The 15,788-nt window shown below is 44.3% G+C and overlaps 1 protein-coding gene across 3 annotated transcripts in view; it reads right to left on the minus strand.

The window, feature by feature from the left end:
• LOC138296815 (zinc finger protein 318-like) overlaps positions 1-15,788 on the minus strand; it is a 142,188-nt gene that overhangs the window by 41,779 nt on the left and 84,621 nt on the right. For all 3 annotated transcript variants that reach the window (XR_011203906.1, XR_011203905.1, XM_069236269.1), the window contains exon 4: positions 10,092-11,249. Coding sequence is in view for 1 of the 3 variants with exons in the window: in XM_069236269.1 (XP_069092370.1) it covers positions 10,092-11,249 (1,158 nt within the window). In the remaining 2 variants the exon portion in view is untranslated. The remainder of the gene's footprint in view (positions 1-10,091; positions 11,250-15,788) is intronic.

Genomic DNA, 15,788 nt, shown 5'->3' on the forward strand with positions numbered 1-15,788 from the left:
TTGGCGGTGGCGTCCCCTGGGCTTTTGTTGTCTTCTCGTGAGTTTTATGTTTCAACGTCTTACTCACGGTTTTCGGCGTTTCTTCGGGATCGAGCTCGTCCGAGTCCAATTCATGGATGGAAAAGCTTTCTTCTTCCTCCTGGAAACGCCCTTGTCCTGTCGGCACCGACGCCATCTGCAGTCTTCTTGCTCTTCGGTCTCTTAATGTCTTCCTCGACCGAAACGCCTGACAGGCTTCACAGGTATCCTCCTTGTGCTCTGGAGACAGACACAAGTTACAGACCAGATGCTGATCTGTATATGGATACTTGTTATGGCATTTTGGGCAGAAGCGGAATGGGGTCCGTTCCATCAGCCTTGAAGAGACACGTGGCCGGGCCGACCAGGCCCCGACGGGTGGATCGAAAAAACCCCGAAGGGCCACCGGAACTCTTCAAAAGTCGGTGTCGATCTGTTATAACTAACCCGATACCGAATGCAGACAGTACCGACGATTTTTCCGAGATTCTAACTAACTTTCCGACCCGAAACACAGAGCGAAAAGGGAACACGTCCGAACCCGATGGCGGAAAAAAAACAATCTAAGATGGAGTCGACGCCCATGTGCAATGGAGCCGAAATGGGAGGAGTCCCTCGATCTCGTGACTCGAAAAGACTTCTTCGAAGAAAAACAACTTGTAACACTCCGAGCCCAACACCAGATGGCGGGATGTGCACAGCATGTGTATCTGCAGCTACACATGCCACCGAAAATATATATATATATATTTATTTATTTTTTTTTTTTCAAACAAATGACATTTTGTGGCCCTGATATCACTTCAAGGTACAGCTTGTCATCAAAGCCTGCGTCGCTGTTGACGAGGCACTTGCTCTATTTTACACTGCAACTTATAGAATCATCTATGTCTCTATTTGTCTATGAAGAGGATCTGCAAGTTCAAGCCCAGATGGCTCCCATCCATCTCAGACTCATAAGTTTGTAAAGATGTACTCTACTACAATACTGGTGGGTGAAATCCACAGTCTCCTTTGTCAAGGCCTCAATCTCCTCCTTATCTACCTGTTCCACTGGGTATGTCATCTCTTTGTTCACTGCTGCTCGTGGAATGCTTTTAATAGTAACACCATTAGGACCACACAACACCCCTAATGTAGGAAGGAAATGAGGATCCAAGACTGCCAGTTAGATATTGTGTATTGCTACTATGTGCCACACATCAAGCTCGACATTGCTCACCATTCCAGATATTTGAGGAGATGTAGTACTCCAAACCTTTCTCCAAGGACAGCAACTTTGTCCTCTTTATTTTATGGGCGAAGGGCTATAAGATGTGTTCTGAAGTTAATGGATTTACCTCAGGCTAGGATTTATCCTATTGATGATCTTAATAACTTTCAAAATGTTTTGAGCATGGGTTCCACATCTGCAGTATCAGTCATTCAAGACATTGCATCAATCATTCAAGTCATAGCATCAGCATTGGTCATGCATACTTCCAATGGTTCTAGGCCTCCTGGAGCCTGTAAATTAACAAATTTTAGCTTTTTCTTCTGTGAAGACTGCTCCTTTTGCTTTCAAAAGAAACAGACCACTTAAGCAGGATACTTTATTCTTCAGATCGGATCCTCTTCCAAAATGTGATTGTGCCTGCTGCTTAGAAGAACCTCATAACAGTTCTCCAAACAAAGTGAATAAATGCCTAATTTTTATGGATAAGAAAGTCTGTGACACATTAGCGATGAAGATGGCAAGTGCTGCTGCTGTTCTGGGCAGGCACGATTGACCCCTGTGGGATTCTGGGCAGTAATTTGCATATGGCTTTCCTTGGGTGGAATGTGAACTTTTTTTTCTGCAGATCCTGAAAGAAAAGATGATGGTCTCCAAGAAGATAAGTGGTGCTGTTGTCTCGAATTTAGCTACCCATGAGTATTGTCAGACACGGCTCATGCTTGCTCAGTGTATACATAGTTTGACAAATCATTATTGAGCCTAACCTGTGTTTTAAGTTTTTCGTTTCTAAAAACAAGGAGCATCAATTTCCCTGTCCCTTTATGGTCTATATCGATTAAATGTAGCTTTGTCTTTGTGCTGTCGCCTGCTTGCCTTTTTAGAGAGAACCCCACTTGGTACGGGTGTAGTAGGGATGTCTTTACTTCCTGCAGTCAAAAATTAAGAATTGTTATTCATATTTTAGCTTCTGAATTCAGCAACAAGACCAGTCTGTATGATGAACATTCTTTGGTTAGTTAACCCGTCTTATGAATGACCAAGTTTATGGCCTCAGACAGGGTATAAGTGACCTTCCTGTTCTATATTATCTCCTGAAACATTCACGAGTATTGGCTAAATAATGGGAAAATTCTACTTTTAGCTGGTGTCTATCTCCAGCACTCAACCATCTCTAGATCTTTCAGTTTTTGTTGTCCACCACTCCCCCACCAAAACTTTTTGTGGCTTATTCAGCTTCCCAACCATGACCATAGTGAAGGGATGCCCCCTACTGCGCAAGCAATGTGTTTTATAGCGACTTTTGGGTGAGGGTCTTGACCATGAATGGGTGCATATATGGATACCAGTGTTACATATTTCCCTTTATATGTGACTCATATTGCCACCCATCCCCCTTGCTTGGCTGTCTGCCTGCTGAGATGTCTGCTTCTGTGCCTGCTGAGAAGTGATGTAGCAGTAGTTTCAGGATTGAAAGTGATGTCAGTCTCGTTCCATTAAATGGGTCTTCTATATCAATCCTATGTCAGCACCTAGCTGATCTACCTTATGCTGCACCCTTAGGCGACTTGATAAGCTGTTAAAAACACAGACATAATTTATTTTGATTGTGAGGTCCCTATCTTATGAAGTGACCAGCAGGTATTGCCCCTCTGCTTTGGTCTGTCTATGTTACTTAGCTGACCTTTCTCCATAAGTGTCTTCCCTGAGAGTTCCCTCAACTTTCCCTCCCCAACCTAAACTTTGTAACCTCCCAGTTATCCATCCATCGGTTGCCGGTGCTTTCATGTCATCCTGTTGTTCACCTCCTTAGTCTGCTGCCTTTCAGGGTTGTGTCACACTTTCTGCAGGTTTTTGATTGCTTCACTGTGCCCGGTCATTATCTCATCCGTTCTTAGTGTTCTGGGTATCAGTTCCTCAGCTGTGTCCTGCGTGGTTGCGCACCTTCCCTCCCCATTGCCCGTTGTGGGGATTATAGAAGCTCATTTGCAAGGTCCGGCATCTCTGTTGGCTTCCTCCTATCATACCATTTTGAACTGGAGGACGTAACTCATATGGGGTCTTCAAATCCCCTCCAGACCACAGATTGGTGCTTGCCAGCCTCACCTTCCTGTTTCCAGTTCATAGGTGCCAGACTTTGGTTAGGTCAGCTTGAGTGTGTCAGGGTCCCCTGTCTAGTGCTTCTCTCCATGGGAAGCTGTTATCTGGCACCGGACAACCTGCTTGTGTTACTTCATCAGTTTTCCTTTTAATGCGTGGGGTCAGCCTTCTCCCCCTTGTGTCTTCTCTTCAGGACTTATGCTGGGGGAAATTGTACCGTCTCCCCACCCTAAGAGGGTCAGAGTGTCATGTGTTAAGTCACAACTGCCATGTTGTGCGAGTCTCTGTCCCACATTGTTTAAATAAGCGCCAGCTGTCTACGATCTACTGCAATAGGAGGAAAGGCAAAAGAGGCTATAAATAAATTAGTCTGTGTGGTCTGTTTCTCTTTCATCAGAGGGCTCCCATACACATTCTAAGTGGTTCTGACTGTGAACATGCCAAGAGAGATAGAAAGCTTTCCTGCATGGATAGAAATGCAGTCACGCCAAGACTCCTGGCTTAGCATGGTGGGGTATACCTTTTGCACCACTTCGCAAAATGGGTTAGGGCAGCTCTATGCTTGTGGCAAAATCTAGTTATTTGGGGCGATTGAGAGAGGCTTTAGCGGACACCACACTGTGCTGCAGAGTGGCAGTATGTCAGTGCAGAATGATGCCAATACAGGCTTTGAACCCTGAGCCATATTGAAGCAGCATTGCTGTAAACCACAGCAATATGACCACTGTAGCGGGAAACCAGGGTCTATGCTCGATGTACAAGGAGCTGATCCTCTGTGAGGCAATCAACCTCACCAAAGACATTTATCCCATGTGAGCTCAGCCACCGACCTGCAGAGCAGGGCTTGTGTCTTTTACTCCCCGTTCCCTCTTACTGTTTGCCTGCAAACAGCTGTGTCCTGGATATGACATCGCAGGACCTACATAGGTGCCACCCTGGCATGCCGACGTCAGTCCTTTTCTTTCTGCGCCAGCCAGCGCAGATTAGAATAAGACAAGGACTCAACAAGGATTCCCATACCCCTGGAGTTGGTGGCAAAACCTGCCTGGGCAGTAAGACATACCCCATTCGATCGAATGCTTTGTAGCGATTGCCTTTCAGGTGGGTTTCCTGCAAGAGGACAGTGTCCGGGGCATGCCTACAAATGTACTGTAAAACAATTGTGCACTTAATTTTATTGCCCAGGTCATTAACATTCTCTTCCAGGGAATACCCATCAATAGTCATAATCACTGAATATTCCCACCCACGTGCGGGACCCCGGAGCATATATAAACACACATGCCTATACCTTAAATATATATGTAAAAGTAAAAATCGTGTAGAGAATTACAATATATATATATATATATCATAAATGTGTAAGCAATCATGCAGACTATGTTAAACAGGATAAAAACGTCTTATTTTTGTGAAGTTTTTCTTTAACAAAACTCTTTAACTAGATTTAACCACTTTCTGCAATCAAAGAGGAGAGCCTAGAAAGTATTAGCAATCTCATATAGAGAGAAAAACTGCAGTGAAAATACAAAGGCATTATTAAGCAATAGGCTGCATCCTAATTAACAAACTGGCACGTGCCTTTAATGCTCTGAGAACCTCCAGTATCCCACCATGCCTCAGAGGTGAGAGTGTGGTGACAGTTGGGCGACAGTTAGGTCAGTTTTTTTTATCCGGCTCCTTCTCTTTAGGATCCTGGAGCATTGAGCTCTAATTTTCTGAGTTTTTGTTTTTACCAGAAAAATTTGATAAAACAACAGTTTTCTACATTTTAATTGACGTCTTTTTTCATTTTCTGATTAAAATCGCATTTTTCTTTGAAGAAAATGCCTTCCATTTTAGTAAGATACCTGGCTTGTGGTAAAAAAGAAGGCTCAGACTGATCCACACTCAGTCTGCATAATGTGCTTACCTCAAAGCCACTCTCTTGAGACCTTTAAACACTGCCGGAATCTTTCAAAAAGAACATTGAAAGACAGAGAAAGGATTAGTCTCCATGGCCTACGGGAGAGCGAGAAAACTACATCCATCTCTCTTCATAAGGTCTCCAGGGAGAAAAAGATGTTACGGACGAACGGCAAGCAAGATCTACCTCAGCAGGTAGGAAAATAACTGTTTGTTCCCAGTCAGCGTCATCAGTTCTATTGTCACATCAATGTCGAGAAGCACTCAACGGCGATACATGCAACGTCAAGGGACATGATGTCGAAGACTCAGTTAACTTCAAAGGATAAGTCTTTCTTGGCGGTCACCCACCGCTCGATGTCAAGCCAGCACCAACGTGCTGATACTCTGCCTAGGGCCCACCATGACCCATTGACGTCGAAGCAATCAACGTCAAAGACAACATCGACGTCAAGGCAAAGATCAATGTCTCCAACGGTAACCAGATGCCGTTCGACGTGGAGACACACTCCAAAGGTGGGGGAACCCTCGACGTCAAGACAGTCGACGCCAAGGCAATCGCTGCCAAGACATGAGCAGTTTCCGTCGACGACACACCTCACCTCACCTATTCGATCAACGTGGAAATAAGACAATTCATGTTCTCCACGACATCAACCAACGGCAACTTCACCTACAGCTACTTTAACGACTTTGGTGCCTCAAACGCATGACCCTATAACAAACATACCAAGTAGGTCATCTTTCACATCCTTCAGAGCCTCGTCACAGTCTGGGCAAGTCTCTCCTATAAATCTTTCGCCAAGATGGTTGGAAAGCCTTAACAAGCCCATCAATCACCGGACTCACAATACTCACGGCTGTATTCCCCCTCGGCATCCCTTCCAAGGACACCATCTCCAACGCCTCCAGCCAAGCGGGCGACAGCACCATCTTCTACAGGTCACCCCGCACTGCAAAAAAAGGCACAAGTCTCCTCATTCACGCTCAAAGAGTAGGTCGCCGCAGACATCCAGACAAAGGTCAAGATATCAGACCTCTCGATCCCATCACCAAAGGCACAGATCATCTTCCTGGTCTACTGCATCTACGTCTTATATTAAAGACTATTCGCCCATGTTAACAGACACTGGTCCGGTGAGAGTCTCTCCAGTGGACGACAAACACCTTTATTGAAGTGTTGGTTAGAGGAGAGCATAAGCTTAATATAGACCTCCCTGAACCTGCAGAGTCATCGTCTGTAATATCTGAAACGCTGCGCCATCGCTCCTCTTCAAGGCAGCTTCTACCTATGGTACCAGGACATATGCAACTAGTCATGGATACTTTCCTTACACCAGCAAAGCTACGTGCAACATGAGAAGAATTCTAAAGAAATACAAGGCCCCAGACCAGGACCCTTTATTTCTCAGAACCGATCCTCCACTCGATTCTGTCATTCTAGCTGCAGCCAGGAAAACCCATTCAGTGGCGTCCTCATCGACAGTTCCTCCAGACAAAGAAGCAGGCATCAGAACTCCGGGGAGGAATTTGTGTGGTACCTCTGCTTCCTTTATAAAGGTATCAGGTGCATCTGCACTTTTAGGAAGATATGAGCGATCTCTCTGGATTTCTCTAAACAGATTTGTCTATAAACTCCCTAGAGATGACGGACAGGATTTTCAAGAAATCCTACAGGAAGATGGCCTAGTAGCCAATCAAGTAATCAGCGCGGCTGCAGATGGTTCAGATCTAGTTGCTCGTGGATATGCGCATGGTATGTGCCTAACAGGACTCAAACCAGAGGCACAACATCACATCATTAACCTCCGATTTACTGGGAATTCTCTATTTGGGACCCACACAGATGAAGAAATGGCCAAAATGAAGTCTGAATTGGACACACTCAAGGACGTGGGTTTAGAAAAATCCAAGGAATACCGCAGAAGATATAGACCTTACGACAGAAATCCATACCAGCAGAGGGTTCAAAATCCTCACTGGGCCCACAATTTACCCATACCTCGATGATTGGCTACTGAAAGGCAGCACTTCAGTCCAGACGATGCAACATTTCAAAGTCACTTTGAATACCTTCAAAACCCTCGGTCTTCAAGTAAATCTACAAAAGTCTATCCAGACCTGTAGGGAAATGCCTCACTTGGCATGGTTACCCCCTAACCTTTTGCTGATGTCAGTTATGACTCAAAGTGTGCTTGGACCCTGCTAACCAGGCCCCAGCACCAGTGTTCTTTCCCTAAACTGTACTTTTGTACCCACAATTGGCACAGCCCTGACACACAGATAAGTCCCTTGTAAATGGTACCCCTGGTACCAAGGGTCCTGCTGCCAGGGAAGGTCTCTAAGGGCTGCAGCATGTCCTATGCCACCCTGGGGACCCCCCCCACTCAGCACATGCACACTGCCTTACAGCTTGTGTGTGCTGGTGGGGAGAAAATTACTAAGTCGACATGGCACTCCTCTCAGGGTGCCATGCCCACATTCCACTGCCTGTGGCATAGGTAAGTCACCCCTCTAGCAGGCCTTACAGCCTTAAGGCAGGGTGCACTATACCACATGTGAGGGCATAGTTGCATGAGCACTATGCCCCTACAGTGTCTAAGCAAAACCTTAGACATTGTAAGTGCAGGGCAGCCATAAAGAGTATATGGTCTGGGAGTCTGTCAATTACGAACTCCACAGTTCCAAAATGGCTACACTGAAATCTGGGAAGTTTGGTATCAAACTTCTCAGCACAATAAATGCACACTGATGCTAGTGTGGGATCTATTGTAAAATACACCCAGAGGGCACCGGGATGAATCAAGCAACAGGGAATGGGGACAGCAACAACAATAGGGCAAGGAAAGATGGGGCAACTAACAACAATCGGGGTGAGTATCAAAAGGTAGCTTTATTTTGGAACATCATTTCAGAGAGAACTGGGCATCTCCTTCTTACAGCATAGAACATTTGCTAAGCTTTCACCCTTTCCCTTTACAATGTCATTCGGAAAAGCGTAATTACTGACTACAGTGCTTCACATTTCTCTTCTTCTGTTCTGGAGCACTGTAAGTAAAGGATGTTGAGACTGCACATCAGTAAGTGTCTCTGTCCCATTACCCAGGTTACAGAAGTAGATTAACCAACCACAGAAGGAAGAAGGCTGAGTTTGCCACCAAGAACCACATTTGTCAGGAGCAAGCGCTCAACTTCCAGAGACAACCTTCTCCCTGCAGTCAATGAAATAAATGTGCACTTTGTGATGCACTGACATAGCGAAGGATGAACAAGTGCTGTAGGGCTGGTCACGCTGAACAAGGAAATGTGAACGAGGTAAGCTCATTTTTTATCAAAACTATGCCTTTGCAGTGATTTGGTTAGGAGCTATGCCAGGACTGAGATTTGCTTCTGTCTGCACAAAGAAGCAGGAATTCACAGTTAGTAGATATGATATATATTGCTTGGAGGAATGGGTTTTCATACCAGAGCAACAGGGAGGGATGTGAGGTGACTGCCTCTCTTAATTACAAAGATGCATGCATGTGCTTGTAGTCTCAGAATAGTAGCCTCTGAGGTGTCATGTATGGCATGTTTGCAGCAGCACAGAATGGAAACATGAGATATTTGTTTCAATCTCAAGGACAGACTTACTAAATATTGAACACCTACACCCATCACTGCTGTTTATATGGCTTCAGGGAACTGGAGAGAAAAAAAAAAAAAACATTTACCTGTAGATGGTTTATGAAAAATGAAATGGTTAACAAGAAATCAGTTGCAGACTGGCGTTTCCTTGATGAACCCTCTGATCATTTTTTACTATGTGTGACCATCCGTACTTTCTCAAGAAAATAAACAACATTCATTGGATATCGCAAAGTAGGTGAACAAAGAGCACAGACCAGGTTAAGGGCCATAGCAAGGAGCATAAAGCAACAAGGATGACTGTGGGACAAGAAAAAATAGAAATAGCAGCTCAATCACAGCATGACCAGCGGGAGGGCAGCAATCAGTACTTCCTCCACCGGAAAAAAGTTGGAGTGAAGCTGGCAGACGCTGGCTAATTAGAAGACAGTAAATAAGAGTGACAACGAAGCCAACTATTGGTAAGAAATGGTTGCGCTGGAAGCCCCTTGTTGTATACAATATCTCTTGCAAGGGAAAGTACTTTCAGCGCATGCACCTTCGCAGGTGAGACCTAAAACGCACAAGGAAGATAAAAAGGAATACAATATCTATCAATCAACAGGAAGACATCATAGAAGGGAAGGGGATAGTGTGGCTGAGTTACAGAGATTCATAGTGCAGAACAGATTAAGGAGAGACCAGGGGGATAGCAGGCTTTTCTAGAAGGGGGATTAGATGGCAGCTTTCAGGTGGAAGGTGGACGACTGTGCCAGTGCACTACATAAGCCTTTTAGTCAGTAATAAAAGCAAAATCTCAGGGGGTTCTTAGCTTGAGTCTTATAAACAGGCAGGCCATTGAGGAAGAGTGCCTCTATATTTTTTGGGAATGGATTTATGTGAGTATTTCTCTGCATTTGAACCTTAAACTAGGAAACATTTCAGGTGGACAAGCTAGGGAAGAAGAAAAGAAGCCTTGGATAATTGAGCATAATGAAAAAGTAAGGCAGGCAATACTCAAAATATAACCTCAATGCATATTACATTTGGGCCATGTAGTAGGGCAAAGAAGCACCAGAGATTACAACTGGATAAAATGTACTTAGCAATTTGAGTAAGTGACGGGGCTCTGCATGGTGTTCTCCAACTGTGCATTTATGAAAATCAGCAGTTCTGCAGCGCAAAGGTAATTAACTGCTAAAAACACATGACATGGTAGATAAACAGAGGAAATGCTTGAAAGACTAACCTTCTTTTTTTGGAACTCTTCGTTCTTCTCGTCGGACAGTGGTTCTCTGACAGGAATTGGTGAATGCATCAAAGCTCCTGTTCCCACATTAGGGTTGTTAACATTGATGGCAGGTGGTAGAGTGGTAGTATGGCTCATGTTGATCGGTTGGTGAGGTGGGCATGAAGACCATCCTCGTGCTGGCACGTATTGCCCGTAAGCTAAAGGTGTGCCTGGTACAGGTGGAGGGTAATTCTGAGGCACCTGAGCAGGGGTGTAGTTTGTAGTATGGAACGCAGGGACGCTGGTCGGGGAATTTACAATAGGAGGTGCACTGTGAACCGGAGCATGGTGCTGCTCCAAAATGGGGCTTTTCATTTGTTGCCCCAACTCCAGAGCAGGTACCTGCTTCCCCAGTTCTGAAGAAGGTATTTGCTGTACTAAGGCAGAAGTTGGGCTTTTATGAGCGAATCCAAGAGTCTCAGCCTCACTTGCAATCGCAGGAGTGGGAATGTGTTGGCCCAATTCTGGTGGGGGAATGTGCTGTCCCACAGGTGCAGGAGTTTGTGGCACCATATCTTTACACTTTTCCAAGCAGTTGGTTTCCAATACTGTGGATGCAGAAGGATGGGTGCTTGACTCAGCAGGCCTATGGCGCTCGGGGGACCCTGTAGATTCTTTCTGTTCATTCTTTCGCCCTTGAGCACGGGCCGATAGTTTTCCGATTTCTGAGACTCCAATGTTAAGTCCAATTGCCTGAAGTACGTCTTGGATCATCTCATACTCATGCACTACAGGATGTGTGGCAGGGCTCTGCTGATTGACTACTCCAGCTTTATGGACCGCTGAGTCGCTCTGAACAGAGATATCAACAGATGAATCCAGTTTCTGCAAAGTCCCATTCTTGTCACAACGTAACATAGCCTCATTCTCAATGATACAGGAACTTTCTAGGTTTTTTTCTTTTGCATCAAGAACTGGTGATTTACTAGCCAGTCGGGAGCATTTCTTTTCTTCATCCGATGCATCATCATCACTTTGGTCAAGGCCACTGAGGTTAAATATTTCCAAAAGTCTTTGAACTGCAGGAGAGAATGGACTTTCAACCTTTTGAAAAGGAAGGCTTGTAGCAAGAGGATGCTCTTTACCTTTTACACCGTTTGTCAAAACATTTCCCACCTTTGAAAGGATAAAAATACATAAATGTTATGTCTTTGTTACGGAATATTATCAGAAAACTAGAATATACTTTTAAACAATCTTAAAGGAGTAAATGGGTTTCCTCACGTTGTAAATGTTGTAAATTAAATATTTAACTCTAAAACATTGTCCAAGGTAACGTGTATACCAGATAACCTACACATCTGAACAATCCTAGTAACACAACGTAAAACCTACACATCTGAACAATCCTAGTATCACAACGTAAAACCTACACATCTGAACAATCCTAGCAACACATATTGTAACATGTATTTCAGGTCACACACATTTACATTCCCACATTCAGCCTAAAATTCAGAACGCTACATGCAGCTGACCGAGATGAAAGCATGGATTTGTTTAGTTTCTTTGCATACGTAGGCACGACTGTGCACCAAATGGTGCTGATGCAGGTAGGGGCCATGGAGGACTCAAAGGAGAGGAAAGCCTGTAAAAGGCTGAAGAGTAAACTTTCAAAGCTTGGTATCTCCTATTGTTTGTCCTTATTCTTTACACTCCCTCCTACTTGAGATACACTCAAAGAACAAAACATACAAAATATGTTCAACCAGATATCACACTAAAAACCAAGCACACACTTCATAACTGAAGCGTAGCTTGGAGGCGAGGCCGTACCACATTTCGTGAGGCAATCTCAACAGGATATGGAAGCCATACATAAAAGCACCATGGAAAAGTCAGAAAGGTCAGAGGAGGGTCAAAACAAACCACAGAGACATAAATGCAACAGAACGCAAATCGAATCTAGGGTAAATCAAATCTACACTCACCTTCTTCTATGTGCATTTTACTAATGAACATGCCCCCACAAAGGATGAAGCTTTCACAGATCGCTGTCTAGATGCCTCATTGGATTTCTCCACCAAACAAACTGTTCATTCTTGGGAGACCTGGACATTTAATTTGACCAATCCTCAAAAAGACCACTATCAAGAACCGTTACAATGAATCTTGAAGTACTCAATCTCTGCAAACTATTCACTAGGTCCATTCACAGCAATCCATACTTTGGACATACTACTTGGCTCTCCTGGAATCATAATGATCACAGAATAAACAATCATCTGCCTAAGTGACTACCAATTCATCTCAGCCCACCACAACATTACTGTTCTACCACCCACTGACATTAGAACAAACCTGACCAGGAGGAACTTAACTCTCACAACCAAAATTTTTATGCACCTTAATGTTGGAAGATGTGTACGAAATAAGAAACAAAGATCATTAAATTACTAAAGGATATAATGGGTCGATGGAAGAAATCAAAATAGACACTCACCAAAACCCAGCTGCAGAGATTAAACACGATCTACAAAGCTACCATTAATAGAGTCAAAAGGCTTCATCAATCTAAGAAGATCTCCAATATCAAGTGCCCTAGAAGGAAGCTCCACCAAATCCTATCAGATTTCAGCGAACTATAATGCACCTACATCAAGTCTCCTTCATTCCAAGACTTCTGAAAATGCATTGCAGGCATTGTTATGGCCGTAGGTAAGATTCTGTAAATTAATCTTCCTAATAAGACATTGGGCTTCCAGGCCACTGAGGATAAGACAAAGTGGGTTAAGCAGAATAAAAGATCACTTTTCACTCATATCATTTAATCACCTGCCAGTGCTTTAACTCCACAATGTGGAATGGCCAGTGGACAAGCGGACTATCCATCTGACCCCTGGCAACCACAAATCGACCAAAACATCGTACTATCTACTATAACTGGAATAATCACTTGGAACTTAGTCAGTACTTCCTTCACACTTCACATGCAGAAATCAAGGTATTCTACAGTCAACCACTCATTAAGAAGACCAAACTTGAACAAAAGAGATCCTGCCCATTTCTTGGGAAATTGAGAGAAAGAGGAGCTCTTTATGAGATCAGCATCCTTGAAGAAAACAGCCTGTCATCATATAAACAGAATTTATAGCATGGGACACTTATGAAGGGTGCTTGATTGTTGCAAACTGACTGCTGGGAGCTGGAGCCTGTTGGGCTACATATGTCTGCTGCAGAGGAAGGTGTCCTGTTTATACTTCTAAGAAAAGAGCAAACCGGGGCACTCCAAACAAAGAGAGTCCAAAAGTCGGGTGACTTAGTGTGGAAAAGTTTAATCCTCAGTAATTGGTCGTTGAGTCATAGTTCAAAATTGTTTGAATCCACATATGAGAAAGTATATAGCAGGTTACAATAACAAACTGACTCCTCAGAATGAACAGGCATAGATGAGCAACAAAACAGCCAACACGTGTTTCGTCCTCTCGGACTTTTTCAAGGCTCTAGGTATACTTTTTAGGTAAAGAATGGCTGATGGTGTTCAGTTAGATATCCACACGATGAAATAGACCTGACTGTTTCTAACCGTAGAGTTCGGGAAGCAAATAACAAAGGCGTATGTGCTTGCCACTGCAGCGTCTGATACCTGCAGTACGTGGTGAAACGGCAGCGGTATCAGACGCTGCAGTGGCAAGCACATACGCCTTTGTTATTTGCTTCCCGAACTCTACGGTTAGAAACAGTCAGGTCTATTTCATCGTGTGGATATCTAACTGAACACCATCAGCCATTCTTTACCTAAAAAGTATACCTAGAGCCTTGAAAAAGTCCGAGAGGACGAAACACGTGTTGGCTGTTTTGTTGCTCATCTATGCCTGTTCATTCTGAGGAGTCAGTTTGTTATTGTAACCTGCTATATACTTTCTCATATGTGGATTCAAACAATTTTGAACTATGACTCAACGACCAATTACTGAGGATTAAACTTTTCCACACTAAGTCACCCGACTTTTGGACTCTCTTTGTTTGGAGTGCCCCGGTTTGCTCTTTTCTTAGATTTTGTAACCTACAGCGCTCGACAGAGGTGGTTGTCGCCATCCACCTTTGTGTGTGTGCACCTTGGAACCCTCGGTGGTTGGGTTTCTCTGCACCAGGCTGGCACCCGCCACAGGACTTGCTGACGACATACTATTGTGTTTGTTGTTTTTTGTTTCTTGGTTTCAGATGTGCGTCGCTAAGCATCAACCACCTTGTTCCAGTCCTGTTTATACTTGGTAGGCAATATCCATTCTGGACACTGCAAAAGAGCACTCCAGGAAGCTGATGTGCCTGGTAGGCATGGTAGTCATCCAGCTCAGAACACATTCTGTTAGCCCAGGTTTCTCTGGCTGTGTTTTTGTGTTGTAGACATCTTTCATAGCACCAGCTCTTTAGAAAGGCCACAGCAGACCTACTCGAACTATTCTCAGCTTGGATGCTAGGTAAGAAGTGTACAAATTCATCTAGCAGTAACTGGTAAAATTCTACCACTGGATTGGGGGAGTATTGTAACATTTAATATCGACAAACCTTCAGATTTGCTCCGTTACACTGAGTTGGCCAACAGACAGGTATAAGTATAGGTCCTCTCAGCCAGTATTAGACTCACCTTTGACTGGTCACAATGGAAGCTTTTTCACCCATGTAAGGAAGTCTGTAGGACCAGTAGTTAAAAATCTACCTGGTTGCTATTCTCGCTCTAGAAATGGGATGCCTTCAGAACAGCACCTACGTGTATTGAGAGTTTGACTACAATTGGCAACAGCTGTATGAAGAGAGACCAGAGGCCAGCGGACTAGAAGGGGCATCGTCATCATCAGGAGGACAGATCAAAGAACAGACGCTGCCCAGGAACCAAGAGATCGTCACAGCCCAGATGCTCCAGGGAAACAAAAGAATCCCAGCTGAGGTAGTGCTTGATCACCTCTACGAGTCCAGAAAGGTGAGCCCCCTTTTGCCCAAAGGTTTCATATAACAGCCCCGGTCACTGTCCAATGGAAAAATGAGATAGTTGTCTTTCACCTCTGGAGCAAGGATTTCGACCCACCCTCAAGCAAAAGTTCAGAATGTTCTGCATTGCTGGAGAGTTACGGCTTGAGGGTGTGTAAAGCGCAGAAGGCAGGCAGGATGGGGTGGGAAGAGGGTTCTGAAATTCGGTTTGTGTCGAATTGGCTGCAATCTAGTCTAGTTTGTGATCTAATCTTCTCTGGGTTTCACTTTGTGGGCAGGGGGAGAGGGGGTGGGGGTACACACCCAACTGTTTGAGAAAGGGATGGGTAAGGTTCAAGTTCACACAATGGAGGGTGGGAGATCCAACTCACAGTTGCTTAGAAGGAAGAACAAGACAAGAGTGATTGTGATAATCTAGAAGAGTCCCAATTGGCTGGCATTCGAAAACAGCTCCATTTAACTTGTGAAGACTTAATGTTTCGGTCAAGTCAGCAAGGGTACTTTCCCACCCAATAAATACATCTTTGAGACACATTCAGGAGTCTCATTGTTTGAATCATCACGGATAAGGATGGCACGTGGTTACTCTTGAATGCAACACTGAAGGGGAGAGAGAGCGCTATAATCTCAACATATGCCCACAACTTCTAAAAAAGCCTTCAATAGGGTGCCCACTTTCCCCCTTGCTTTGTATAATAGCGATGGACCCTCTGGTACGCCACTTGC

The sequence above is a fragment of the Pleurodeles waltl genome, chromosome 5 (genome assembly GCF_031143425.1).
Source record: "Pleurodeles waltl isolate 20211129_DDA chromosome 5, aPleWal1.hap1.20221129, whole genome shotgun sequence".
NCBI classification, from domain to species: Eukaryota; Metazoa; Chordata; class Amphibia; order Caudata; family Salamandridae; genus Pleurodeles; species Pleurodeles waltl.